Raw genomic sequence first — 27,508 nt, forward strand, 5'->3', positions numbered from 1 at the left:
AGTCATGGGCCTGCAGAGTGGGGTCATACACTGCTCCTCCACCCCTGAGCCATGGGCCTGCAGAGTGGGGTCATACATTGCTCCTCCAGCCCTGAGCCATGGGCCTGCAGAGTGGGGTCATACACCGCTCCTCCACCCCTGAGTCATGGGCCTGCAGAGTGGGGTCATACACTGCTCCTCCACCCCTGAGCCATGGGCCTGCAGAGTGGGGTCATACATTGCTCCTCCACCCCTGAGTCATGGGCCTGCAGAGTGGGGTCATACACTGCTCCTCCACCCCTGAGCCATGGGCCTGCAGAGTGGGGTCATACACCGCTCCTCCACCCCTGAGCCATGGGCCTGCAGAGTGGGGTCATACATTGCTCCTCCAGCCTTGAGCCATGGGCCTGCAGAGTGAGGTCATACATCGCTCCTCCACCCCCTGAGTCATGGGCCTGCAGAGTGGGGTCATACACCGCTCCTCCACCCCTGAGCCATGGGCCTGCAGAGTGGGGTCATACACTGCTCCTCCACCCCTGAGCCATGGGCCTGCAGAGTGGGGTCATACACTGCTCCTCCACCCCTGAGCCATGGGCCTGCAGAGTGGGGTCATACATTGCTCCTCCAGCCCTGAGTCATGGGCCTGCAGAGTGGGGTCATACACCGCTCCTCCACCCCTGAGCCATGGGCCTGCAGAGTGGGGTCATACACTGCTCCTCCACCCCTGAGCCATGGGCCTGCAGAGTGGGGTCATACACCGCTCCTCCACCCCTGAGTCATGGGCCTGCAGAGTGAGGTCATACACTGCTCCTCCAGCCCTGAGCCATGGGCCTGCAGAGTGGGGTCATACATTGCTCCTCCAGCCTTGAGCCATGGGCCTGCAGAGTGAGGTCATACACCGCTCCTCCACCCCCTGAGTCATGGGCCTGCAGAGTGGGGTCATACACCGCTCCTCCACCCCTGAGTCATGGGCCTGCAGAGTGAAGTCATACACCGCTCCTCCACCCCTGAGTCATGGGCCTGCAGAGTGGGGTTATACACCGCTCCTCCACCCCTGAGTCATGGGCCTGCAGAGTGGGGTCATACACTGCTCCTCCACCCCTGAGTCATGGGCCTGCAGAGTGGGGTCATACACTGCTCCTCCACCCCTGAGCCATGGGCCTGCAGAGTGAGGTCATACACTGCTCCTCCACCCCTGAGCCATGGGCCTGCAGAGTGGGGTCATACACCGCTCCTCCACCCCTGAGTCATGGGCCTGCAGAGTGGGGTCATACACTGCTCCTCCACCCCTGAGTCATGGGCCTGCAGAGTGGGGTCATACACTGCTCCTCCACCCCTGAGCCATGGGCCTGCAGAGTGAGGTCATACACTGCTCCTCCACCCCTGAGCCATGGGCCTGCAGAGTGGGGTCATACACCGCTCCTCCACCCCTGAGTCATGGGCCTGCAGAGTGGGGTCATACACCGCTCCTCCACCCCTGAGTCATGGGCCTGCAGAGTGGGGTCATACACCGCTCCTCCACCCCCTGAGTCATGGGCCTGCAGAGTGGGGTCATACACCGCTCCTCCACCCCTGAGTCATGGGCCTGCAGAGTGAAGTCATACACCGCTCCTCCACCCCTGAGTCATGGGCCTGCAGAGTGGGGTTATACACCGCTCCTCCACCCCTGAGTCATGGGCCTGCAGAGTGGGGTCATACACTGCTCCTCCAGCCCTGAGCCATGGGCCTGCAGAGTGGGGTCATACACTGCTCCTCCACCCCTGAGTCATGGGCCTGCAGAGTGGGGTCATACACTGCTCCTCCACCCCTGAGCCATGGGCCTGCAGAGTGAGGTCATACACTGCTCCTCCACCCCTGAGCCATGGGCCTGCAGAGTGGGGTCATACACCGCTCCTCCACCCCTGAGTCATGGGCCTGCAGAGTGGGGTCATACACTGCTCCTCCACCCCTGAGTCATGGGCCTGCAGAGTGAGGTCATACATTGCTCCTCCAGCCCTGAGCCATGGGCCTGCAGAGTGAGGTCATACATTGCTCCTCCAGCCCTGAGTCATGGGCCTGCAGAGTGGGGTCATACACTGCTCCTCCACCCCTGCGTCATGGGCCTGCAGAGTGAGGTCATACATTGCTCCTCCACCCCTGAGCCATGGGCCTGCAGAGTGAAGTCATACACTGCTCCTCCACCCCTGAGTCATGGGCCTGCAGAGTGAGGTCATACACCGCTCCTCCACCCCTGAGTCATGGGCCTGCAGAGTGAGGTCATACATTGCTCCTCCAGCCCTGAGTCATGGGCCTGCAGAGTGGGGTCATACACTGCTCCTCCACCCCTGAGCCATGGGCCTGCAGAGTGGCGTCATACATTGCTCCTCCACCCCTGAGCCATGGGCCTGCAGAGTGAGGTCATACACTGCTCCTCCACCCCTGAGTCATGGGTCTGCAGAGTGAGGTCATACACTGCTCCTTCACCCCTGAGCCATGGGCCTGCAGAGTGAGGTCATACACTGCTCCTCCACCCCTGAGTCATGGGTCTGCAGAGTGAGGTCATACACTGCTCCTCCACCCCTGAGTCATGGGCCTGCAGAGTGGGGTCATACACTGCTCCTCCACCCCTGAGCCATGGGCCTGCAGAGTGGGGTCATACACTGCTCCTCCACCCCTGAGCCATGGGCCTGCAGAGTGGGGTCATACACTGCTCCTCCACCCCTGAGCCATGGGCCTGCAGAGTGGGGTCATACATTGCTCCTCCGCCCCTGAGCCATGGGCCTGCAGAGTGGGGTCATACATTGCTCCTCCAGCCCTGAGCCATGGGCCTGCAGAGTGAGGTCATACACTGCTCCTCCACCCCTGAGTCATGGGCCTGCAGAGTGAAGTCATACACCGCTCCTCCACCCCTGAGTCATGGGCCTGCAGAGTGGGGTCATACACTGCTCCTCCACCCCTGAGTCATGGGCCTGCAGAGTGAAGTCATACACCGCTCCTCCACCCCTGAGTCATGGGCCTGCAGAGTGAGGTCATACACTGCTCCTCCACCCCTGAGCCATGCGTCTGCAGAGTGAGGTCATACACCGCTCCTCCACCCCTGAGCCATGGGCCTGCAGAGTGGGGTCATACACCGCTTCTCCACCCCTGAGTCATGGGCCTGCAGAGTGGGGTCATACACCGCTCCTCCACCCCTGAGTCATGGGCCTGCAGAGTGGGGTCATACACTGCTCCTCCACCCCTGAGCCATGGGCCTGCAGAGTGAGGTCATACACTGCTCCTCCACCCCTGAGTCATGGGCCTGCAGAGTGAGGTCATACACTGCTCCTCCACCCCTGAGTCATGGGCCTGCAGAGTGAAGTCATACACTGCTCCTCCACCCCTGAGTCATGGGCCTGCAGAGTGAAGTCATACACTGCTCCTCCACCCCTGAGTCATGGGCCTGCAGAGTGAGGTCATACACCGCTCCTCCACCCCTGAGTCATGGGCCTGCAGAGTGAGGTCATACACTGCTCCTCCACCCCTGAGTCATGGGCCTGCAGAGTGGGGTCATACACCGCTTCTCCACCCCTGAGTCATGGGCCTGCAGAGTGGGGTCATACACCGCTCCTCCACCCCTGAGTCATGGGCCTGCAGAGTGGGGTCATACATTGCTCCTCCAGCCCTGAGCCATGGGCCTGCAGAGTGGGGTCATACATTGCTCCTCCAGCCCTGAGTCATGGGCCTGCAGAGTGAGGTCATACGTACACTGCTCCTCCACCCCTGAGTCATGGGCCTGCAGAGTGGGGTCATACACCGCTCCTCCACCCCTGAGTCATGGGCCTGCAGAGTGAGCTCATACACTGCTCCTCCACCCCTGAGCCATGGGCCTGCAGAGTGGGGTCATACACCGCTCCTCCACCCCTGAGTCATGGGCCTGCAGAGTGAGGTCATACACTGCTCCTCCACCCCTGAGTCATGGGCCTGCAGAGTGGGGTCATACACCGCGCCTCCACCCCTGAGCCAGGGGCCTGCAGAGTGAAGTCATACACCGCTCTTCCACCCCTGAGCCATGGGCCTGCAGAGTGAGGTCATACACTGCTCCTCCACCCCTGAGTCATGGGCCTGCAGAGTGGGGTCATACACTGCTCCTCCACCCCTGAGTCATGGGCCTGCAGAGTGGGGTCATACACCGCTCCTCCACCCCTGAGTCATGGGCCTGCAGAGTGGGGTCATACACTGCTCCTCCACCCCTGAGCCATGGGCCTGCAGAGTGAAGTCATAAACTGCTCCTCCACCCCTGAGTCATGGGCCTGCAGAGTGAGGTCATACACTGCTCCTCCACCCCTGAGTCATGGGCCTGCAGAGTGGGGTCATACACTGCTCCTCCACCCCTGAGTCATGGGCCTGCAGAGTGGGGTCATACACTGCTCCTCCACCCCTGAGTCATGGGCCTGCAGAGTGGGGTCATACACCTCTCTTCCGCCCCTGAGCCATGGGCCTGCAGAGTGGGGTCATACGTACACTGCTCCTCCACCCCTGAGCCATGGGCCTGCAGAGTGGGGTCATACATTGCTCCTCCAGCCCTGAGCCATGGGCCTGCAGAGTGGGGTCATACGTTGCTCCTCCACCCCTGAGCCATGGGCCTGCAGAGTGGGGTCATACACCGCTCCTCCACCCCTGAGCCATGGGCCTGCAGAGTGGGGTCATACGTTGCTCCTCCACCCCTGAGTCATGGGCCTGCAGAGTGAGGTCATACACCGCTCCTCCACCCCTGAGCCATGGGCCTGCAGAGTGGGGTCATACACTGCTCCTCCACCCCTGAGTCATGGGCCTGCAGAGTGGGGTCATACACCGCGCCTCCACCCCTGAGCCATGGGCCTGCAGAGTGGGGTCATACACCGCTCCTCCACCCCTGAGCCATGGGCCTGCAGAGTGAGGTCATACCCTGCTCCTCCACCCCTGAGTCATGGGCCTGCAGAGTGGGGTCATACACTGCTCCTCCACCCCTGAGTCATGGGCCTGCAGAGTGGGGTCATACACCTCTCTTCCGCCCCTGAGTCATGGGCCTGCAGAGTGGGGTCATACGTACACTGCTCCTCCACCCCTGAGCCATGGGCCTGCAGAGTGGGGTCATACACTGCTCCTCCACCCCTGAGCCATGGGCCTGCAGAGTGGGGTCATACATTGCTCCTCCAGCCCTGAGCCATGGGCCTGAAGAGTGGGGTCATACGTTGCTCCTCCACCCCTGAGTCATGGGCCTGCAGAGTGGGGTCATACATTGCTCCTCCAGCCCTGAGCCATGGGCCTGCAGAGTGGGGTCATACGTTGCTCCTCCACCCCTGAGCCATGGGCCTGCAGAGTGGGGTCATACACCGCTCCTCCACCCCTGAGCCATGGGCCTGCAGAGTGGGGTCATACGTTGCTCCTCCACCCCTGAGCCATGGGCCTGCAGAGTGGGGTCATACACTGCTCCTCCAGCCCTGAGCCATGGGCCTGCAGAGTGAAGTCATACACTGCTCCTCCACCCCTGAGTCATGGGCCTGCAGAGTGGGGTCATACACCGCTCCTCCACCCCTGAGCCATGGGCCTGCAGAGTGGGGTCATACACTGCTCCTCCAGCCCTGAGCCATGGGCCTGCAGAGTGAAGTCATACACTGCTCCTCCACCCCTGAGTCATGGGCCTGCAGAGTGGGGTCATACACCGCTCCTCCACCCCTGAGCCATGGGCCTGCAGAGTGGGGTCATACACTGCTCCTCCACCCCTGAGGCATGGGCCTGCAGAGTGAAGTCATACACTGCTCCTCCACCCCTGAGTCATGGGCCTGCAGAGTGGGGTCATACATTGCTCCTCCACCCCTGAGCCATGGGCCTGCAGAGTGAGGTCATACATTGCTCCTCCACCCCTGAGTCATGGGCCTGCAGAGTGGGGTCATACACTGCTCCTCCACCCCTGAGCCATGGGCCTGCAGAGTGGGGTCATACACTGCTCCTCCACCCCTGAGTCATGGGCCTGCAGAGTGAGGTCATACATTGCTCCTCCAGCCCTGAGCCATGGGCCTGCAGAGTGGGGTCATACGTTGCTCCTCCACCTCTGAGCCATGGGCCTGCAGAGTGAGGTCATACACCGCTCCTCCAGCCCTGAGCCATGGGCCTGCAGAGTGGGGTCATACGTTGCTCCTCCACCTCTGAGCCATGGGCCTGCAGAGTGAGGTCATACACCGCTCCTCCAGCCCTGAGCCATGGGCCTGCAGAGTGGGGTCATACGTTGCTCCTCCACCTCTGAGTCATGGGCCTGCAGAGTGGGGTCATACACCGCTCCTCCACCCCTGAGCCATGGGCCTGCAGAGTGGGGTCATACACTGCTCCTCCACCCCTGAGTCATGGGCCTGCAGAGTGGGGTCATACACTGCTCCTCCACCCCTGAGCCATGGGCCTGCAGAGTGGGGTCATACACTGCTCCTCCACCCCTGAGTCATGGGCCTGCAGAGTGAGGTCATACACCGCTCCTCCACCCCCGAGCCATGGGCCTGCAGAGTGGGGTCATACACTGCTCCTCCACCCCTGAGTCATGGGCCTGCAGAGTGAAGTCATACACTGCTCCTCCACCCCTGAGTCATGGGCCTGCAGAGTGAGGTCATACACTGCTCCTCCACCCCTGAGTCATGGGCCTGCAGAGTGAGGTCATACACTGCTCCTCCACCCCTGAGTCATGGGCCTGCAGAGTGGGGTCATACACCTCTCTTCCGCCCCTGAGCCATGGGCCTGCAGAGTGGGGTCATACGTACACTGCTCCTCCACCCCTGAGTCATGGGCCTGCAGAGTGAGGTCATACACCGCTCCTCCACCCCCGAGCCATGGGCCTGCAGAGTGAGGTCATACACTGCTCCTCCACCCCTGAGTCATGGGCCTGCAGAGTGAGGTCATACACTGCTCCTCCACCCCTGAGTCATGGGCCTGCAGAGTGGGGTCATACACCGCTCCTCCACCCCTGAGTCATGGGCCTGCAGAGTGGGGTCATACACCTCTCTTCCGCCCCTGAGCCATGGGCCTGCAGAGTGGGGTCATACACTGCTCCTCCACCCCTGAGTCATGGGCCTGCAGAGTGGGGTCATACACTGCTCCTCCACCCCTGAGCCATGGGCCTGCAGAGTGGGGTCATACACCGCTCCTCCACCCCTGAGCCATGGGCCTGCAGAGTGAGGTCATACATTGCTCCTCCAGCCCTGAGCCATGGGCCTGAAGAGTGGGGTCATACGTTGCTCCTCCACCCCTGAGTCATGGGCCTGCAGAGTGGGGTCATACACCGCTCCTCCACCCCTGAGCCATGGGCCTGCAGAGTGGGGTCATACACTGCTCCTCCACCCCTGAGGCATGGGCCTGCAGAGTGGGGTCATACATTGCTCCTCCACCCCTGAGCCATGGGCCTGCAGAGTGAGGTCATTCACCGCTCCTCCACCCCTGAGCCATGGGCCTGCAGAGTGAGGTCATACATTGCTCCTCCAGCCCTGATTCATGGGCCTGCAGAGTGGGGTCATACACTGCTCCTCCAGCCCTGAGCCATGGGCCTGCAGAGTGGGGTCATACACCGCTCCTCCAGCCCTGAGCCATGAGCCTGCAGAGTGGGGTCATACACTGCTCCTCCACCCCTGAGTCATGGGCCTGCAGAGTGAGGTCATACACCGCTCCTCCACCCCCGAGTCATGGGCCTGCAGAGTGAGGTCATACACCGCTCCTCCACCCCCGAGTCATGGGCCTGCAGAGTGAGGTCATACACTGCTCCTCCACCCCTGAGCCATGGGCCTGCAGAGTGGGGTCATACACCGCTCCTCCACCCCTGAGCCATGGGCCTGCAGAGTGGGGTCATACGTACACTGCTCCTCCAGCCCTGAGCCATGGGCCTGCAGAGTGGGGTTATACACCGCTCCTCCACCCCTGAGCCATGGGCCTGCAGAGTGGGGTCATACACTGCTCCTCCATCCCTGAGCCATGGGCCTGCAGAGTGGGGTCATACACCGCTCCTCCACCCCTGAGTCATGGGCCTGCAGAGTGGGGTCATACACCGCTCCTCCACCCCTGAGTCATGGGCCTGCAGAGTGAGGTCATACACCGCTCCTCCACCCCCGAGTCATGGGCCTGCAGAGTGAGGTCATACACTGCTCCTCCACCCCTGAGCCATGAGCCTGCAGAGTGGGGTCATACACCGCTCCTCCACCCCTGAGCCATGGGCCTGCAGAGTGGGGTCATACACTGCTCCTCCACCCCTGAGCCATGGGCCTGCAGAGTGGGGTCATACACTGCTCCTCCATCCCTGAGCCATGGGCCTGCAGAGTGGGGTCATACACCGCTCCTCCACCCCTGAGTCATGGGCCTGCAGAGTGGGGTCATACACCGCTCCTCCACCCCTGAGTCATGGGCCTGCAGAGTGAGGTCATACACCGCTCCTCCACCCCCGAGTCATGGGCCTGCAGAGTGAGGTCATACACTGCTCCTCCACCCCTGAGTCATGGGCCTGCAGAGTGGGGTCATACACCGCTCCTCCACCCCTGAGCCATGGGCCTGCAGAGTGAGGTCATACACTGCTCCTCCACCCCTGAGCCATGGGCCTGCAGAGTGGGGTCATACACCGCTCCTCCACCCCTGAGTCATGGGCCTGCAGAGTGGGGTCATACACCGCTCCTCCACCCCTGAGTCATGGGCCTGCAGAGTGGGGTCATACACTGCTCCTCCACCCCTGAGCCATGGGCCTGCAGAGTGGAGTCATACACTGCTCCTCCACCCCTGAGCCATGGGCCTGCAGAGTGAGGTCATACACTGCTCCTCCACCCCTGAGCCATGGGCCTGCAGAGTGAGGTCATACATTGCTCCTCCAGCCCTGAGCCATGGGCCTGCAGAGTGGGGTCATACATTGCTCCTCCAGCCCTGAGCCATGGGCCTGCAGAGTGAAGTCATAAACTGCTCCTCCAGCCCTGAGCCATGGGCCTGCAGAGTGGGGTCATACACCGCTCCTCCACCCCTGAGCCATGGGCCTGCAGAATGAGGTCATAAACTGCTCCTCCACCCCTGAGCCATGGGCCTGCAGAGTGGGGTCATACACTGCTCCTCCACCCCTGAGCCATGGGCCTGCAGAGTGAGGTCATACACTGCTCCTCCACCCCTGAGTCATGGGCCTGCAGAGTGAGGTCATACATTGCTCCTCCAGCCCTGAGCCATGGGCCTGCAGAGTGGGGTCATACATTGCTCCTCCAGCCCTGAGCCATGGGCCTGCAGAGTGAAGTCATAAACTGCTCCTCCAGCCCTGAGCCATGGGCCTGCAGAGTGGGGTCATACACCGCTCCTCCACCCCTGAGCCATGGGCCTGCAGAATGAGGTCATAAACTGCTCCTCCACCCCTGAGCCATGGGCCTGCAGAGTGGGGTCATACACTGCTCCTCCACCCCTGAGTCATGGGCCTGCAGAGTGAGCTCATACACTGCTCCTCCACCCCTGAGCCATGGGCCTGCAGAGTGGGGTCATACATTGCTCCTCCACCCCAGAGTCATGGGCCTGCAGAGTGAAGTCATACACTGCTCCTCCACCCCTGAGTCATGGGCCTGCAGAGTGGGGTCATACACCGCTCCTCCACCCCTGAGTCATGGGCCTGCAGAGTGGGGTCATACACTGCTCCTCCACCCCTGAATCATGGGCCTGCAGAGTGGGGTCATACACTGCTCCTCCGCCCCTGAGCCATGGGCCTGCAGAGTGGGGTCATACACCGCTCCTCCGCCCCTGAGTCATGGGCCTGCAGAGTGGGGTCATACACTGCTCCTCCACCCCTGAGCCATGGGCCTGCAGAGTGAGGTCATACATTGCTCCTCCAGCCCTGAGCCATGGGCCTGCAGAGTGAGGTCATACACTGCTCCTCCACCCCTGAGCCATGGGCCTGCAGAGTGGGGTCATACACCGCTCCTCCACCCCTGAGTCATGGGCCTGCAGAGTGGGGTCATACACTGCTCCTCCACCCCTGAGCCATGGGCCTGCAGAGTGAGGTCATACATTGCTCATCCAGCCCTGAGCCATGGGCCTGCAGAGTGAGGTCATACATTGCTCCTCCAGCCCTGAGTCATGGGCCTGCAGAGTGGGGTCATACACTGCTCCTCCACCCTGGCAGTGCTGTCACCAGGCAGGCCTCTTTTCTCAGGCTGTTCCTGGCAGTGATGTCACCAGGTAGGGGGTGGGGCTCTTCTGCCGTTTATGGGAGGTTCCTGGCAGTGATGTCACGGGGTGGCGCTCTTCTGCCATTTATGGGAGGTTCCTGGCAGTGATGTCACGGGGTGGCGCTCTTCTGTCGTTTATGGGAGGTTCCTGGCAGTGATGTCACTGGGTGGGGGGTGGGGCTCTTCTGCCATTTATGGGAGGTTCCTGGCAGTGATGTCACGGGGTGGGGGGTGGCGCTCTTCTTCCATTTATGGGAGGTTCCTGGCAGTGATGTCACGGGGTGGGGGGTGGCGCTCTTCTTCCATTTATGGGAGGTTCCTGGCAGTGATGTCACGGGGTGGGGGTGGCGCTCTTCTGTCGTTTATGGGAGGTTCCTTGCAGTGATGTCACTGGGTGGGGGGTGGGGCTCTTCTGCCGTTTATGGGAGGTTCCTGGCAGTGATGTCACGGGGTGGGGGGTGGCGCTCTTCTGTCGTTTATGGGAGGTTCCTGGCAGTGATGTCACCGGGTAGGGGGTGGGGCTCTTCTGCCATTTATGGGAGGTTCCTTGCAGTGATGTCACTGGGTGGGGGGTGGCGCTCTTCTGCCATTTATGGGAGGTTCCTGGCAGTGATGTCACTGGGTGGGGGGTGGCGCTCTTCTGCCATTTATGGGAGGTTCCTGGCAGTGATGTCACTGGGTGGGGGGTGGGGCTCTTCTGCCGTTTATGGGAGGTTCCTTGCAGTGATGTCACTGGGTGGGGGGTGGGGCTCTTCTGCTGTTTATGGGAGGTTCCTGGCAGTGATGTCACTGGGTGGGGGGTGGGGCTCTTCTGCCGTTTATGGGAGGTTCCTGGCAGTGATGTCACCGGGTAGGGGGTGGGGCTCTTCTGCCGTTTATGGGAGGTTCCTGGCAGTGATGTCACCGGGTAGGGGGTGGGGCTCTTCTGTCGTTTATGGGAGGTTCCTGGCAGTGATGTCACCGGGTAGGGGGTGGGGCTCTTCTGTCGTTTATGGGAGGTTCCTGGCAGTGATGTCACCGGGTAGGGGGTGGGGCTCTTCTGTCGTTTATGGGAGGTTCCTGGCAGTGATGTCACCGGGTAGGGGGTGGGGTTCTTCTGCCGTTTATGGGAGGTTCCTGGCAGTGATGTCACTGGGTGGGGGGTGGGGCTCTTCTGCCGTTTATGGGAGGTTCCTGGCAGTGTTGTCACTGGGTGGGGGGTGGGGCTCTTCTGTCGTTTATGGGAGGTTCCTGGCAGTAATGTCACCGGGTAGGGGGTGGGGTTCTTCTGCCGTTTATGGGAGGTTCCTGGCAGTGATGTCACTGGGTGGGGGGTGGGGCTCTTCTGCCGTTTATGGGAGGTTCCTGGCAGTGTTGTCACTGGGTGGGGGGTGGGGCTCTTCTGCCGTTTATGGGAGGTTCCTGGCAGTGATGTCACTGGGTGGGGGGTGGGGCTCTTCTGCCGTTTATGGAAGGTTCCTTGCAGTGATGTCACTGGGTGGGGGTGGGGCTCTTCTGCCGTTTATGGGAGGTTCCTGGCAGTGATGTCACTGGGTGGGGGGTGGGGCTCTTCTGTCGTTTATGGGAGGTTCCTGGCAGTGATGTCACCCGGCGGGGGGTGGGGCTCTTCTGTCGTTTATGGGAGGTTCCTGGCAGTGATGTCACCCGGCAGGGGGTGGGGCTCTTATCTCAATTGGATCCTCGCTCTTATATTTTCTTTTAGTTTCCAGGAATGAAAAATCTTTATGATTTCAAAGCGCATGAAGGAGAAATCGAGGATATCACTGTCAGCCCTGATAATAAGGTGACCTGGGAGGAGGTGAAGGGTCACAGTGTGAATTTGGGTTGGGCATAACTTGAGACTGATGGACACATAACCGTCAACTCTACAGGTGGTGACTGTCGGCCAGGATTTCCGCTGCTGTGTCTGGGAGTCTGACCAACTTCTGTCTGAGCTCAGCTGGAATGAAAATCTGCCCAATATCCCTGATAAAATGTATAAATATCGTGCCTGCAGGTGAGAAGAGGCAGCGGGATATGGGGGGAAGGGTAGGGATCAGAGTGGAGTCAGTATATGAGGCGGTGGGTTATGGTTGGCATGATCATCTTCATGGTGGAGTCAGTATATGAGGCGGTGGGTTATGGTTGGCATGGTCATCTTCATGGTGGAGTCAGTATATGAGGCGGTGGGTTATGGTTGGCATGGTCATCTTGGTGGAGTCAGTATATGAGGCGGTGGGTTATGGTTGGCATGGTCATCTTCATGGTGGAGTCAGTATATGAGGCGGTGGGTTATGGTTGGCATGGTCATCTTGGTGGAGTCAGTATATGAGGCGGTGGGTTATGGTTGGCATGGTCATCTTCATGGTGGAGTCAATAGACAATAAAGCGAATGTAGTCAGAAAAGCTCATTTATGAATAAAAGGGTATAACATTTATTAAATACATAATCCTAAAACAGTCTCAGTATATCAATACAAAAATTGGTTATACAAAAAAGAGGGTCTCTCACTATTTGTAAAAGGATCCAGGTAAAGATATTCCTACACCCACACAAACATAATATATCCGGCCAGAGGTTTCAAGTTCGCAGTACCATGTCTATAAATGTTACAAATAGCCACTAAAACTAAAGCTACCGTTCCACAATAATGAAAATATTTAAAGAGAATGAACCTCACCCATGTTTGCCGTAGTGTGGATGGGGAACCGCCAGCCCCTACGCGCGTTTCGCGTAGGCTTCTTCAGGGGTTATCGTTGGCATGGTCATCTTCATGGTGGAGTCAGTATATGAGGCGGTGGGTTATGGTTGGCATGGTCATCTTGGTGGAGTCAGTATATGAGGCGGTGGGTTATCGTTGGCATGGTCATCTTCATGGTGGAATCAGTATATGAGGTGGTGGGTTATGATTGGCATGGTCATCTTCATGGTGGAGTCAGTATATGAGGTGATGGGTTATGGCTGACATGGTCATCATGGTGGAGTCAGTATATGAGGCGGTGGGTTATCGTTGGCATGGTCATCTTCATGGTGGAATCAGTATATGAGGTGGTGGGTGATGATTGGCATGGTCATCTTCATGGTGGAGTCAGTATATGAGGCGGTGGGTTATGATTGGCATGGTCATCTTCATGGTGGAATCAGTATATGAGGCGGTGGGTTATGGTTGGCATTTTCATCTTCATGGTGGAGTCAGTATATGAGGCGGTGGGTTATCGTTGGCATGGTCATCTTCATGGTGGAATCAGTATATGAGGCGGTGGGTTATGGTTGACATGGTCATCTTCAGGGTGGAGTCAGTATATGAGGCGGTGGGTTATGGCTGACATGATCATCTTCATGGTGGAGTCAGTATATGAGGCGGTGGGTTATCGTTGGCATGGTCATCTTCATGGTGGAATCAGTATATGAGGCGGTGGGTTATGGTTGACATGGTCATCTTCAGGGTGGAGTCAGTATATGAGGCGGTGGGTTATGGTTGGCATGGTAATCTTCAGGGTGGAGTCAGTATATGAGGCGGTGGGTTATGGTTGGCATGGTCTTCATGGTGGAGTCAGTATATGAGGTGATGGGTTATGGCTGACATGATCATCTTCATGGTGGAGTCAGTATATGAGGCGGTGGGTTATGGTTGGCATGATCATCTTCATGGTGGAGTCAGTATATGAGGCGGTGGGTTATGGTTGGCATGGTCATCTTCATGGTGGAGTCAGTATATGAGGCGGTGGGTTATGGTTGGCATGGTCTTCATGGTGGAGTCAGTATATGAGGCGGTGGGTTATGGTTGGCATGGTCATCTTCATGGTGGAGTCAGTATATGAGGCGGTGGGTTATGGTTGGCATGGTCATCTTGGTGGAGTCAGTATATGAGGCGGTGGGTTATGGTTGGCATGGTCATCTTCATGGTGGAGTCAGTATATGAGGCGGTGTGTTATGGTTGGCATGATCATCTTCATGGTGGAGTCAGTATATGAGGCGGTGGGTTATGGTTGACATGGTCATCTTCAGGGTGGAGTCAGTATATGAGGCGGTGGGTTATGGCTGACATGATCATCTTCATGGTGGAGTCAGTATATGAGGCGGTGGGTTATGGTTGGCATGGTCATCTTCATGGTGGAGTCAGTATATGAGGCGGTGGGTTATGGTTGGCATGGTCTTCATGGTGGAGTCAGTATATGAGGCGGTGGGTTATGGTTGGCATGGTCATCTTCATGGTGGAGTCAGTATATGAGGCGGTGGGTTATGGTTGGCATGGTCATCTTGGTGGAGTCAGTATATGAGGCGGTGGGTTATCGTTGGCATGGTCATCTTCATGGTGGAATCAGTATATGAGGTGGTGGGTTATGATTGGCATGGTCATCTTCATGGTGGAGTCAGTATATGAGGTGATGGGTTATGGCTGACATGGTCATCATGGTGGAGTCAGTATATGAGGCGGTGGGTTATCGTTGGCATGGTCATCTTCATGGTGGAATCAGTATATGAGGTGGTGGGTTATGATTGGCATGGTCATCTTCATGGTGGAGTCAGTATATGAGGCGGTGGGTTATGATTGGCATGGTCATCTTCATGGTGGAATCAGTATATGAGGCGGTGGGTTATGGTTGGCATTTTCATCTTCATGGTGGAATCAGTATATGAGGCGGTGGGTTATCGTTGGCATGGTCATCTTCATGGTGGAATCAGTATATGAGGCGGTGGGTTATGGTTGACATGGTCATCTTCAGGGTGGAGTCAGTATATGAGGCGGTGGGTTATGGCTGACATGATCATCTTCATGGTGGAGTCAGTATATGAGGCGGTGGGTTATCGTTGGCATGGTCATCTTCATGGTGGAATCCGTATATGAGGCGGTGGGTTATGGTTGACATGGTCATCTTCAGGGTGGAGTCAGTATATGAGGCGGTGGGTTATGGTTGGCATGGTAATCTTCAGGGTGGAGTCAGTATATGAGGCGGTGGGTTATGGTTGGCATGGTCTTCATGGTGGAGTCAGTATATGAGGTGATGGGTTATGGCTGACATGATCATCTTCATGGTGGAGTCAGTATATGAGGCGGTGGGTTATGGTTGGCATGATCATCTTCATGGTGGAGTCAGTATATGAGGCGGTGGGTTATGGTTGGCATGGTCATCTTCATGGTGGAGTCAGTATATGAGGCGGTGGGTTATGGTTGGCATGGTCTTCATGGTGGAGTCAGTATATGAGGCGGTGGGTTATGGTTGGCATGGTCATCTTCATGGTGGAGTCAGTATATGAGGCGGTGGGTTATGGTTGGCATGGTCATCTTGGTGGAGTCAGTATATGAGGCGGTGGGTTATGGTTGGCATGGTCATCTTCATGGTGGAGTCAGTATATGAGGCGGTGGGTTATGGTTGGCATGATCATCTTCATGGTGGAGTCAGTATATGAGGCGGTGGGTTATGGTTGACATGGTCATCTTCAGGGTGGAGTCAGTATATGAGGCGGTGGGTTATGGCTGACATGATCATCTTCATGGTGGAGTCAGTATATGAGGCGGTGGGTTATGGTTGGCATGGTCATCTTCATGGTGGAGTCAGTATATGAGGCGGTGGGTTATGGTTGGCATGGTCTTCATGGTGGAGTCAGTATATGAGGCGGTGGGTTATGGTTGGCATGGTCATCTTCATGGTGGAGTCAGTATATGAGGCGGTGGGTTATGGTTGGCATGGTCATCTTCATGGTGGAGTCAGTATATGAGGCGGTGGGTTATGGTTGGCATGGTCATCTTCATGGTGGAGTCAGTATATGAGGCGGTGGGTTATGGTTGGCATGGTCATCTTCATGGTGGAGTCAGTATATGAGGCGGTGGGTTATGGTTGGCATGGTCTTCATGGTGGAGTCAGTATATGAGGCGGTGGGTTATGGTTGGCATGGTCATCTTGGTGGAGTCAGTATATGAGGCGGTGGGTTATGGTTGGCATGGTCATCTTCATGGTGGAGTCAGTATATGAGGCGGTGGGTTATGGTTGGCATGATCATCTTCATGGTGGAGTCAGTATATGAGGCGGTGGGTTATGGTTGACATGGTCATCTCCATGGTGGAGTCAGTATATGAGGCGGTGGGTTATGGTTGGCATGGTCTTCATGGTGGAGTCAGTATATGAGGCGGTGGGTTATGATTGGCATGGTCATCTTCATGGTGGAGTCAGTATATAAGGTGATGGGTTATGGTTGGCATGGTCTTCATGGTGGAGTCAGTATAAGAGGCGGTGGGTTATGGTTGGCATGGTCATCTTCATGGTGGAGTCAGTATATGAGGCGGTGGGTTATGGTTGGCATGGTTATCTTGGTGGAGTCAGTATATGAGGCGGTGGGTTATGGTTGGCATGGTCATCTTCATGGTGGAGTCAGTATATGAGGCGGTGGGTTATGGTTGGCATGGTCATCTTCATGGTGGAGTCAGTATATGAGGCGGTGGGTTATGGTTGGCATGGTCATCTTGGTGGAGTCAGTATATGAGGCGGTGGGTTATGGTTGGCATGGTCATCTTCATGGTGGAGTCAATAGACAATAAAGCGAATGTAGTCAGAAAAGCTCATTTATGAATAAAAGGGTATAACATTTATTAAATACATAATCCTAAAACAGTCTCAGTATATCAATACAAAAATTGGTTATACAAAAAAGAGGGTCTCTCACTATTTGTGAAAGGATCCAGGTAAAGATATTCCTACACCCACACAAACATAATATATCCGGCCAGAGGTTTCAAGTTCGCAGTACCATGTCTATAAATGTTACAAATAGCCAATAAAACTAAAGCTACCGTTCCACAATAATGAAAATATTTAAAGAGAATGAACCTCACCCATGTTTGCCGTAGTGTGGATGGGGAACCGCCAGCCCCTACGCGCGTTTCGCGTAGGCTTCTTCAGGGGTTATCGTTGGTATGGTCATCTTCATGGTGGAGTCAGTATATGAGGTGGTGGGTTATGATTGGCATGGTCATCTTCATGGTGGAGTCAGTATATAAGGTGATGGGTTATGGCTGACATGGTCATCATGGTGGAGTCAGTATATGAGGTGGTGGGTTATGATTGGCATGGTCATCTTCATGGTGGAGTCAGTATATGAGGCGGTGGGTTATGATTGGCATGGTCATCTTCATGGTGGAATCAGTATATGAGGCGGTGGGTTATGGTTGACATGGTCATCTTCAGGGTGGAGTCAGTATATGAGGCGGTGGGTTATGGTTGGCATGGTCATCTTCATGGTGGAGTCAGTATATGAGGCGGTGGGTTATCGTTGGCATGGTCATCTTCATGGTGGAATCAGTATATGAGGCGGTGGGTTATGGTTGACATGGTCATCTTCAGGGTGGAGTCAGTATATGAGGCGGTGGGTTATGGCTGACATGATCATCTTCATGGTGGAGTCAGTATATGAGGTGATGGGTTATGATTGGCATGGTAATCTTCAGGGTGGAGTCAGTATATGAGGCGGTGGGTTATGGTTGACATGGTAATCTTCAGGGTGGAGTCAGTATATGAGGCGGTGGGTTATGGTTGGCATGGTCTTCTTCAGAGTGGAGTCAGTATATGAGGCGGTGGGTTATGGTTGACATGGTCATCTTCAGGGTGGAGTCAGTATATGAGGCGGTGGGTTATGGTTGGCATGGTCATCTTCATGGTGGAGTCAGTATATGAGATGGTGTGTTATGGTTGGCATGGTCATCTTCATGGTGGAGTCAGTATATGAGGCGGTGGGTTATCGTTGGCATGGTCATCTTCATGGTGGAGTCAGTATATGAGGTGGTGTGTTATGGCTGACATGGTCATCTTCAGGGTGGAGTCAGTATATGAGGCGGTGGGTTATGGTTGGCATGGTCATCTTCAGGGTGGAGTCAGTATATGAGGCGGTGGGTTATGGTTGGCATGTCATCTTCAGAGTGGAGTCAGTATATGAGGCGGTGGGTTATGGCTGACATGGTCATCTTCAGGGTGGAGTCAGTATATGAGGTGATGGGTTATGATTGGCATGGTCATCTTCAGGGTGGAGTCAGTATATGAGGCGGTGGGTTATGGTTGGCATGGTCATCATGGTGGAGTCAGTATATGAGGTGGTGGGTTATGGCTGACATGGTCATCTTCAGGGTGGAGTCAGTATATGAGGTGGTGTGTTATGGCTGACATGGTCATCTTCATGGTGGAGTCAGTATATGAGGTGATGGGTTATGGCTGACATGGTCATCATGGTGGAGTCAGTATATGAGGTGGTGTGTTATGGCTGACATGGTAATCTTCAGGGTGGAGTCAGTATATGAGGTGGTGTGTTATGGCTGACATGGTCATCTTCAGGGTGGAGTCAGTATATGAGGCGGTGGGTTATGGTTGGCATGGTCATCTTCAGGGTGGAGTCAGTATATGAGGCGGTGGGTTATGGTTGGCATGGTAATCTTCAGGGTGGAGTCAGTATATGAGGCGGTGGGTTATGGTTGGCATGTCATCTTCAGAGTGGAGTCAGTATATGAGGCGGTGGGTTATGGCTGACATGGTCATCTTCAGGGTGGAGTCAGTATATGAGGTGATGGGTTATGATTGGCATGGTCATCTTCAGCGTGGAGTCAGTATATGAGGCGGTGGGTTATGGTTGGCATGGTCATCATGGTGGAGTCAGTATATGAGGTGGTGGGTTATGGCTGACATGGTCATCTTCAGGGTGGAGTCAGTATATGAGGTGGTGTGTTATGGCTGACATGGTCATCTTCATGGTGGAGTCAGTATATGAGGTGATGGGTTATGGCTGACATGGTCATCATGGTGGAGTCAGTATATGAGGTGGTGTGTTATGGCTGACATGGTAACCTTCAGGGTGGAGTCAGTATATGAGGTGGTGGGTTATGGTTGGCATGGTCATCTTCAGGGTGGAGTCAGTATATGAGGTGGTGGGTTATGGTTGGCATGGTAATCTTCAGGGTGGAGTCAGTATATGAGGTGGTGGGTTATGGTTGGCATGGTCATCTTCATGGTGGAGTCAGTATATGAGGCGGTGGGTTATGGTTGGCATGGTCATCTTCATGGTGGAGTCAGTATATGAGGCGGTGGGTTATGGTTGGCATGGTCATCTTGGTGGAGTCAGTATATGAGGCGGTGGGTTATGGTTGGCATGGTCATCTTCATGGTGGAGTCAATAGACAATAAAGCGAATGTAGTCAGAAAAGCTCATTTATGAATAAAAGGGTATAACATTTATTAAATACATAATCCTAAAACAGTCTCAGTATATCAATACAAAAATTGGTTATACAAAAAAGAGGGTCTCTCACTATTTGTGAAAGGATCCAGGTAAAGATATTCCTACACCCACACAAACATAATATATCCGGCCAGAGGTTTCAAGTTCGCAGTACCATGTCTATAAATGTTACAAATAGCCACTAAAACTAAAGCTACCGTTCCACAATAATGAAAATATTTAAAGAGAATGAACCTCACCCATGTTTGCCGTAGTGTGGATGGGGAACCGCCAGCCCCTACGCGCGTTTCGCGTAGGCTTCTTCAGGGGTTATCGTTGGTATGGTCATCTTCATGGTGGAGTCAGTATATGAGGTGGTGGGTTATGATTGGCATGGTCATCTTCATGGTGGAGTCAGTATATAAGGTGATGGGTTATGGCTGACATGGTCATCATGGTGGAGTCAGTATATGAGGTGGTGGGTTATGATTGGCATGGTCATCTTCATGGTGGAGTCAGTATATGAGGCGGTGGGTTATGATTGGCATGGTCATCTTCATGGTGGAATCAGTATATGAGGCGGTGGGTTATGGTTGACATGGTCATCTTCAGGGTGGAGTCAGTATATGAGGCGGTGGGTTATGGTTGGCATGGTCATCTTCATGGTGGAGTCAGTATATGAGGCGGTGGGTTATCGTTGGCATGGTCATCTTCATGGTGGAATCAGTATATGAGGCGGTGGGTTATGGTTGACATGGTCATCTTCAGGGTGGAGTCAGTATATGAGGCGGTGGGTTATGGCTGACATGATCATCTTCATGGTGGAGTCAGTATATGAGGTGATGGGTTATGATTGGCATGGTAATCTTCAGGGTGGAGTCAGTATATGAGGCGGTGGGTTATGGTTGACATGGTAATCTTCAGGGTGGAGTCAGTATATGAGGCGGTGGGTTATGGTTGGCATGGTCTTCTTCAGAGTGGAGTCAGTATATGAGGCGGTGGGTTATGGTTGACATGGTCATCTTCAGGGTGGAGTCAGTATATGAGGCGGTGGGTTATGGTTGGCATGGTCATCTTCATGGTGGAGTCAGTATATGAGATGGTGTGTTATGGTTGGCATGGTCATCTTCATGGTGGAGTCAGTATATGAGGCGGTGGGTTATCGTTGGCATGGTCATCTTCATGGTGGAGTCAGTATATGAGGTGGTGTGTTATGGCTGACATGGTCATCTTCAGGGTGGAGTCAGTATATGAGGCGGTGGGTTATGGTTGGCATGGTCATCTTCAGGGTGGAGTCAGTATATGAGGCGGTGGGTTATGGTTGGCATGTCATCTTCAGAGTGGAGTCAGTATATGAGGCGGTGGGTTATGGCTGACATGGTCATCTTCAGGGTGGAGTCAGTATATGAGGTGATGGGTTATGATTGGCATGGTCATCTTCAGGGTGGAGTCAGTATATGAGGCGGTGGGTTATGGTTGGCATGGTCATCATGGTGGAGTCAGTATATGAGGTGGTGGGTTATGGCTGACATGGTCATCTTCAGGGTGGAGTCAGTATATGAGGTGGTGTGTTATGGCTGACATGGTCATCTTCATGGTGGAGTCAGTATATGAGGTGATGGGTTATGGCTGACATGGTCATCATGGTGGAGTCAGTATATGAGGTGGTGTGTTATGGCTGACATGGTAATCTTCAGGGTGGAGTCAGTATATGAGGTGGTGTGTTATGGCTGACATGGTCATCTTCAGGGTGGAGTCAGTATATGAGGCGGTGGGTTATGGTTGGCATGGTCATCTTCAGGGTGGAGTCAGTATATGAGGCGGTGGGTTATGGTTGGCATGGTAATCTTCAGGGTGGAGTCAGTATATGAGGCGGTGGGTTATGGTTGGCATGTCATCTTCAGAGTGGAGTCAGTATATGAGGCGGTGGGTTATGGCTGACATGGTCATCTTCAGGGTGGAGTCAGTATATGAGGTGATGGGTTATGATTGGCATGGTCATCTTCAGCGTGGAGTCAGTATATGAGGCGGTGGGTTATGGTTGGCATGGTCATCATGGTGGAGTCAGTATATGAGGTGGTGGGTTATGGCTGACATGGTCATCTTCAGGGTGGAGTCAGTATATGAGGTGGTGTGTTATGGCTGACATGGTCATCTTCATGGTGGAGTCAGTATATGAGGTGATGGGTTATGGCTGACATGGTCATCATGGTGGAGTCAGTATATGAGGTGGTGTGTTATGGCTGACATGGTAACCTTCAGGGTGGAGTCAGTATATGAGGTGGTGGGTTATGGTTGGCATGGTCATCTTCAGGGTGGAGTCAGTATATGAGGTGGTGGGTTATGGTTGGCATGGTAATCTTCAGGGTGGAGTCAGTATATGAGGTGGTGGGTTATGGTTGGCATGGTCATCTTCATGGTGGAGTCAGTATATGAGGCGGTGGGTTATGGTTGGCATGGTCATCTTCATGGTGGAGTCAGTATATGAGGTGGTGGGTTATGGTTGGCATGGTCATCTTCAGGGTGGAGTCAGTATATGAGGCAGTGGGTTATGGTTGGCATGGTCATCATGGTGGAGTCAGTATATGAGGTGGTGGGTTATGGTTGGCATTGTCATCTTCAGGGTGGAGTCAGTATATGAGGCGGTGGGTTATGGTTGGTATGGTAATCTTCAGGGTGGAGTCAGTATATGAGGCGGTGGGTTATGGCTGACATGGTAATCTTCAGAGTGGAGTCAGTATATGTGTGGAGATGAGCGAACCCAAGCTTAAAACTTAGGCATTTGTACTGGACAGTAAGTGTCTGGTGCTAAACCTTAAATGCAGACTTGTCCCAGAAATCTGTTGCAATGTTTGGAGTTCCGGGGAAGTCTGAAGAGAGAATTTTCCAGCCAAAAGTTCGGGACTCAATTACAGTTCTGATACCCGAAATTCCATGGGTCCGTTCATTCCTATGTATGAGGGTTTTGGTTGGGATGGTCTTCTTCAAGGTGGAATCTGGATATGAGGAGGAGGGTTGTAGTTGGGATGGTCTTCTTCAGGATGGAGTCCATATACAGTCATGGCCAAAAGTATTGACACCCCTGCAATTCTGTCAGATAATACTCAGTTTCTTCTTGAAAATGATTGCAAACACAAATTCTTTGGTATTATCTTCATTTAATTTGTCTTAAATGAAAAAACACAAAAAGAATTGTCCTAAAGCCAAATTGGATATAATTCCACACCAAACATAAAAAAGGGGGTGGACAAAAGTATTGACACCGTTCGAAAAATCTTGTGATGCTTCTCTAATTTGTGTAATTAACAGCACCTGTAACTTACCTGTGGCACCTAACAGGTGTTGGCAATAACTAAATCACACTTGCAGCCAGTTGACATGGATTAAAGTTGACTCAACCTCTGTCCTGTGTCCTTGTGTGAACCACATTGAGCATGGAAAAAAGAAAGAAGACCAAAGAACTGTCTGAAGACTTGATAAACCAAATTGTGAGGAAGCATGAGCAATCTCAAGGCTACAAGTCCATCTCCAAAGACCTGAATGTTCCTGTGTCTACCGTGCGCAGTGTCATCAAGAAGTTTAAAGCCCATGGCATTGTGGCTAACCTCCCTAGATGTGGACGGAAAAGAAAAATTGACAAGAGATTTCAACGCAGGATTGTGCAGATGTTGGATAAACAACCCCGACTAACATCCAAACAAGTTCAAGCTGCCCTGCAGTCCAAGGGTACAAAAGTGTCAACCCGTATTATCATTTCATCTGAATGAAAAGGGACTGTATGGTAGGAGACCCAGGAAGACCCCACTTCTTACCCCGAGACATAAAAAAGCCAGGCTGGAGTTTGCCAAAACTTACCTGAATAGGCTAAAACGTTTTGGTACAATGTTCTCTGGTCAGATGAGACAAAAGTAGAGCTTTTTGGGCAAAGGCATCAACATAGAGTTTACAGGAGAAAAAAAAGAAGCATTCAAAGAAAAGAACACGGTCCCTACAGTCAAACATGGCGGAGGTTCCCTGATGTTTTGGGGTTGCTTTGCTGCCTCTGGCACTGGACTGCTTGACCGTGTGCATGGCATTATGAAGTCTGAAGACTACCAACAAATTTTGCAGCATAATGTAGGGCCCAGTGTGAGAAAGCTGGGTCTCCCTCAGAGGTCATGGGTCTTCCAGCAGGACAATGACCCAAAACACACTTCAAAAAGCACTAGAAAATGGTTTGAGAGAAAGCACTGGAGACTTCTAAGGTGGCCAGCAATGAGTCCAGACCTGAATCCCATAGAACTCCTGTGGAGAGATCTAAAAATGGCAGTTTGGAGAAGGCGCCCTTCAAATATCAGGGACCTGGAGCAGTTTGCCAAAGAAGAATGGTCTAAAATTCCAGCAGAGCATTGTAAGAAACTCATTGATGGTTACCGGAAGCGGTTGGTCGCGGTTATTTTGGCTAAAGGTTGTGCAACCAAGTATTAGGCTGAGGGTGCCAATACTTTTGTCTGGCCCATTTTTGGAGTTTTGTGTGAAATGATCAATGTTTTGCTTTTTGCTTCATTCTCTTTTGTGTGTTTTCATTTAAGACAAATTAAATGAAGATAATAATACCAAAGAATTTGTGATTGCAATCATTTTCAGGAAGAAACTGAGTATTATCTGACAGAATTGCAGGGGTGTGAATACTTTTGGCCATGACTGTAAGTTGGTGTGTTGTTGTTGGGGGTGGTCTTCAGGGAGGAATCAGGATATAAGTGGGTAGGTTGTGCTTGGAATTTCCTCCTCAGGGTGGAGTCAGTATGAGAGGGTGGATTTTGGTTTGGGATGGTCTTCTTCATTGTGGAGTCGGTATATGAGGAGGTGGGTTGTGTTTGGGGATGGAGTTTTGTTTTCTGGGTGGAGAAAAGTATACTGAGGAGTGGTAATACATCACCAGGTTTGGGAAGGTCCTGGACCAGAAGAAAAGTCTCCGTCTCTACACAGTGCAGATCCCTCATAAAAGAGAACGCCGCCCTCCACCATGTTACATCACCAAGTGGGATGGACAGAGCTTCCTGCCACTTCTCACCGAGCCGTGCGGTAATGAGGTCATCTCCTGCCTGGCAGTAAGGTAAGAACGCTGCCTACTCAGGGTCCCCATCTTGTCTTCCAGTTATTGACAACCCCTTCCACTCACATTGTAGGTCTTATGGGTGGGATTGTTTTGTGTTTTTGCCAATCCCCACCACGTCTTCTCTCTTCCCACTGATGACTTGTCACGGTTCCCACCGTGCTGCCAACAATGTCATGGATCCCAACAATATGTTAGGGACCCAGGGGAGAATACCTTTATCGTCCCCACTACTCACACCAATTTGTCACGAAGCGGGGTTGTTTGGTTGTCCTTGGTTCCTTCTGAAGGGGATTTATCTATATCTCACTTCCCAGTTCCGGTTTGGAACTTGCAGCTCTCTTGCGCCCCACTTAGCCTCAGGTCAGATTAGATACTGCACCTAGGGTTATTAGTCGCCAGAAAGGCTGCCTGCTATGTACTGGCTATTGGGCACGCTGCAGCTAGGGCGATATAACTACTCCCACTCAGGCGGGAACAATAATTATCAACGCCGCCGTCGCTACAAAGATTCCCAAACACACAGAACAAAGTATGCTGCCACCAGCTCCGATTCCAGCAAAGGTTAACGGGTCCAGAGGAAGCAACATTTTGTTTATAGAGCATGAAGAGACAAGCTAGTAATTTTATATATTTTACTCCATAAAAAGGTAGGCAGTGTTTACAAAGTATAAAAGCTATTATAAAGACAAAATCATGTGTACATTCCAAATTACAAATAAAATGGGATTTACATTGAATAGAACACTTACATAGCGTTCAGATCATTTCAGCTTTTGACTGGCCGTGTGCTATGGAGGAGAAAGGGCTTCCATATATCTAGATGCATGAGCGCAGCTTTGCCGAGCTGTTGTTAGCTCGCTTCCTGGACCAAATCTCTCCCTCACAACTCAGCAGGAGTAAAGATTTTCCCTCTTGTGGTGACATCACTAAGTGGGCTGAGTAATGACATGCACTCTTTTTCCTACTATTTACGTTTTTTGAGTTCCCAGACAAAGACATTCTTTGGGAAAGGGGAGGGGGGAACGAGTGGCTTTACGGGATTGGTCGCCTGCAGTTTAAAAGCCATAAACTGCTCACACATTGTTCTCAAGTTGCACAGAGTCTCTGCCATAGGGCTTTGTTTGTTGTATGAGCGAATGCAGAGGGGGAGAAAGGGGGTCAAAACTACAGTGTGTGTGTGTCTGTGACATGGTACTTTCTAGAACTAATCTCACATTATGACATTTTTACATTATCGTGACACTTGTCCCTCACAGATCGTCTTCTGCTCCATGTTTTGATAATTCCATGTTACTTGGTTATTACAGTGATTGCGGAACGTTCCTGGGACTGGGCTCCGTCACCGGCTCTGTCGCCATCTACATTTCTTTTTCTCTTCAGGTTTGTATGTTGCAGTAGGTGAAAAGATGTTGATGGCTCTTGTAGTAGTTTATGGGGCATCATGTGAAGCACTAGCACAGGGGGCACTAGTGAATGTCAGCCCATACCTCAGATTGGGCTGTAAATTATGGAAGAGCCTATTGGGAGGGGATCAGGAGCAGATAGAGTATGAGCTCAACTCTAGGAGGGAACTGATAATGTGTTGCACCATCTGCACTCTGTTTAAGCATCGATTTTATTTTATTCCTTTTATCCTCTTTTTTTTTTTTATCATCCTCCTCAAACCCCTCTATCTTTTTCTTTGCTCTCAGCTCCTTTTTCTTCCTCTTCTCCTCCTCTTCCTCATTTTCTCTTCTATTTCCTTTTTCTCCTCCGCTCCTTACACTTCCTTTTCTTCTTCCACTCCCTTCTTTTCCGCCTTTACCCCTCTTCTCCCTTTTTGTCATCTTACTCATCCTGAGTGGTCTCTCTCTGTGCAGAAGCTGTACTACGTCCAGGAAGCGCACGGCATTGTGGTCACTGACGTGGCCTTCTTCCCCGACACGATGCAAGGACAGGTTCTACGTGGTGACAATGAGGTGGCCATGCTGAGCGTGGCGGTGGACAGTCGCTGTAAACTACACGTGGTACCCAGCAGACGTAGGTGTCCTCAGTTCAGAGTTTTTTTCAGGATGTATGGGAGGTTGTGAGTAGTCAGCATGCTGTAATAACACTGATTATGTCTATGTGAGTCAATACTGCCAACACGTGGTGATACTCCTGCGCCCTTGTTTTGGTGGTGACAACCCCTGGGCCATTATCTGTAGTTACAACCCTTCGACCACCATATGTGGAGAACGGTGGTCTTAGAGAATAGTGGTCTATGATCACACAGCCTACTTATCTAAAGGCAAGGGATGGAAGGAAGGGGTGAGCCCTTGAAGTGTGTATAGTTAGTGGTGCCTTAGCTGACATCTGCGGTTTCCCTTTCAGGAACCTTCCCTGTGTGGCTGCTGTTCCTCCTTTGTGCATTGCTTGTCGTCGGCGCCATCATTCTGCTCCAATACACATTTCCAGACTTCTTCTAGAAGTGTTATCCGATTGGAGATCCTATGACAGTCCAGGACATGACCTGGAGCCGGGGTGCATAGAGGAATCGGAAGGTTCCCATGGTGGTTATGGTGTGGAGACTTCTCGCTGGTCGCTCATGTATCCGCACATGACTCGCCTCCCTGACGATGAGCGGCTGCAATCGGAAGGACTGACGTTCTCGCCGTCTTCTCCACATTCCACGACTGATTTCTAGTCATTGAACTAATGATGAAACATGACGGTTGATTATGAAGGGTCGACCTTTTATCTGGTTAGTTATAGACCATTGTGTAATAATGTCACCTCTGTGGTGCATCTTCCTGCTGACGGATGAGCTCTGGTCCTTGGTGGTTGAATTCCCTTCTGTAAAGAGTGAAATTCCCCATCATGACTTATATAAGCTGCACAGACCCCACTTCGCTGCCATCCATACAGTGTTTACATGTTGGAGACCACCCTGCATGTGCAGAGACTGCTGCTGGAAGCTGAGCCCAAGAATCACTAATAAAGAGGCATTTTACACTTGTTGTTCAGTCTTGCGTGTTCTTGGGGTCTTTAGCTTTCCGGTCGTGCCTTGATATTCACAGAGAACATATGTATGAAGGTTTACTGCTGGAGTAAAGGTTACCACATGGATGTGATGAGGAGCAC

At 53.1% G+C, this 27,508-nt stretch overlaps 1 protein-coding gene across 2 annotated transcripts in view; it reads left to right on the plus strand.

Annotated features, from left to right (window-relative positions):
• The window catches only part of PREB (prolactin regulatory element binding), a 45,146-nt gene extending 17,762 nt beyond the window's left edge, over positions 1-27,384 (plus strand). For both annotated transcript variants that reach the window (XM_069728647.1, XM_069728648.1), the window contains exons 5-10: positions 11,833-11,913; positions 12,002-12,126; positions 24,230-24,403; positions 25,714-25,786; positions 26,266-26,425; positions 26,759-27,384. In XM_069728647.1, the coding sequence (XP_069584748.1) occupies positions 11,833-11,913; positions 12,002-12,126; positions 24,230-24,403; positions 25,714-25,786; positions 26,266-26,425; positions 26,759-26,853 (708 nt within the window). In that variant the 3' untranslated portion in view covers positions 26,854-27,384. The remainder of the gene's footprint in view (positions 1-11,832; positions 11,914-12,001; positions 12,127-24,229; positions 24,404-25,713; positions 25,787-26,265; positions 26,426-26,758) is intronic.
• The last annotated feature ends 124 nt before the right edge of the window (positions 27,385-27,508 follow it).

The sequence above is a fragment of the Ranitomeya imitator genome, chromosome 5, assembly GCF_032444005.1.
Source record: "Ranitomeya imitator isolate aRanImi1 chromosome 5, aRanImi1.pri, whole genome shotgun sequence".
NCBI classification, from domain to species: domain Eukaryota; kingdom Metazoa; phylum Chordata; class Amphibia; order Anura; family Dendrobatidae; genus Ranitomeya; species Ranitomeya imitator.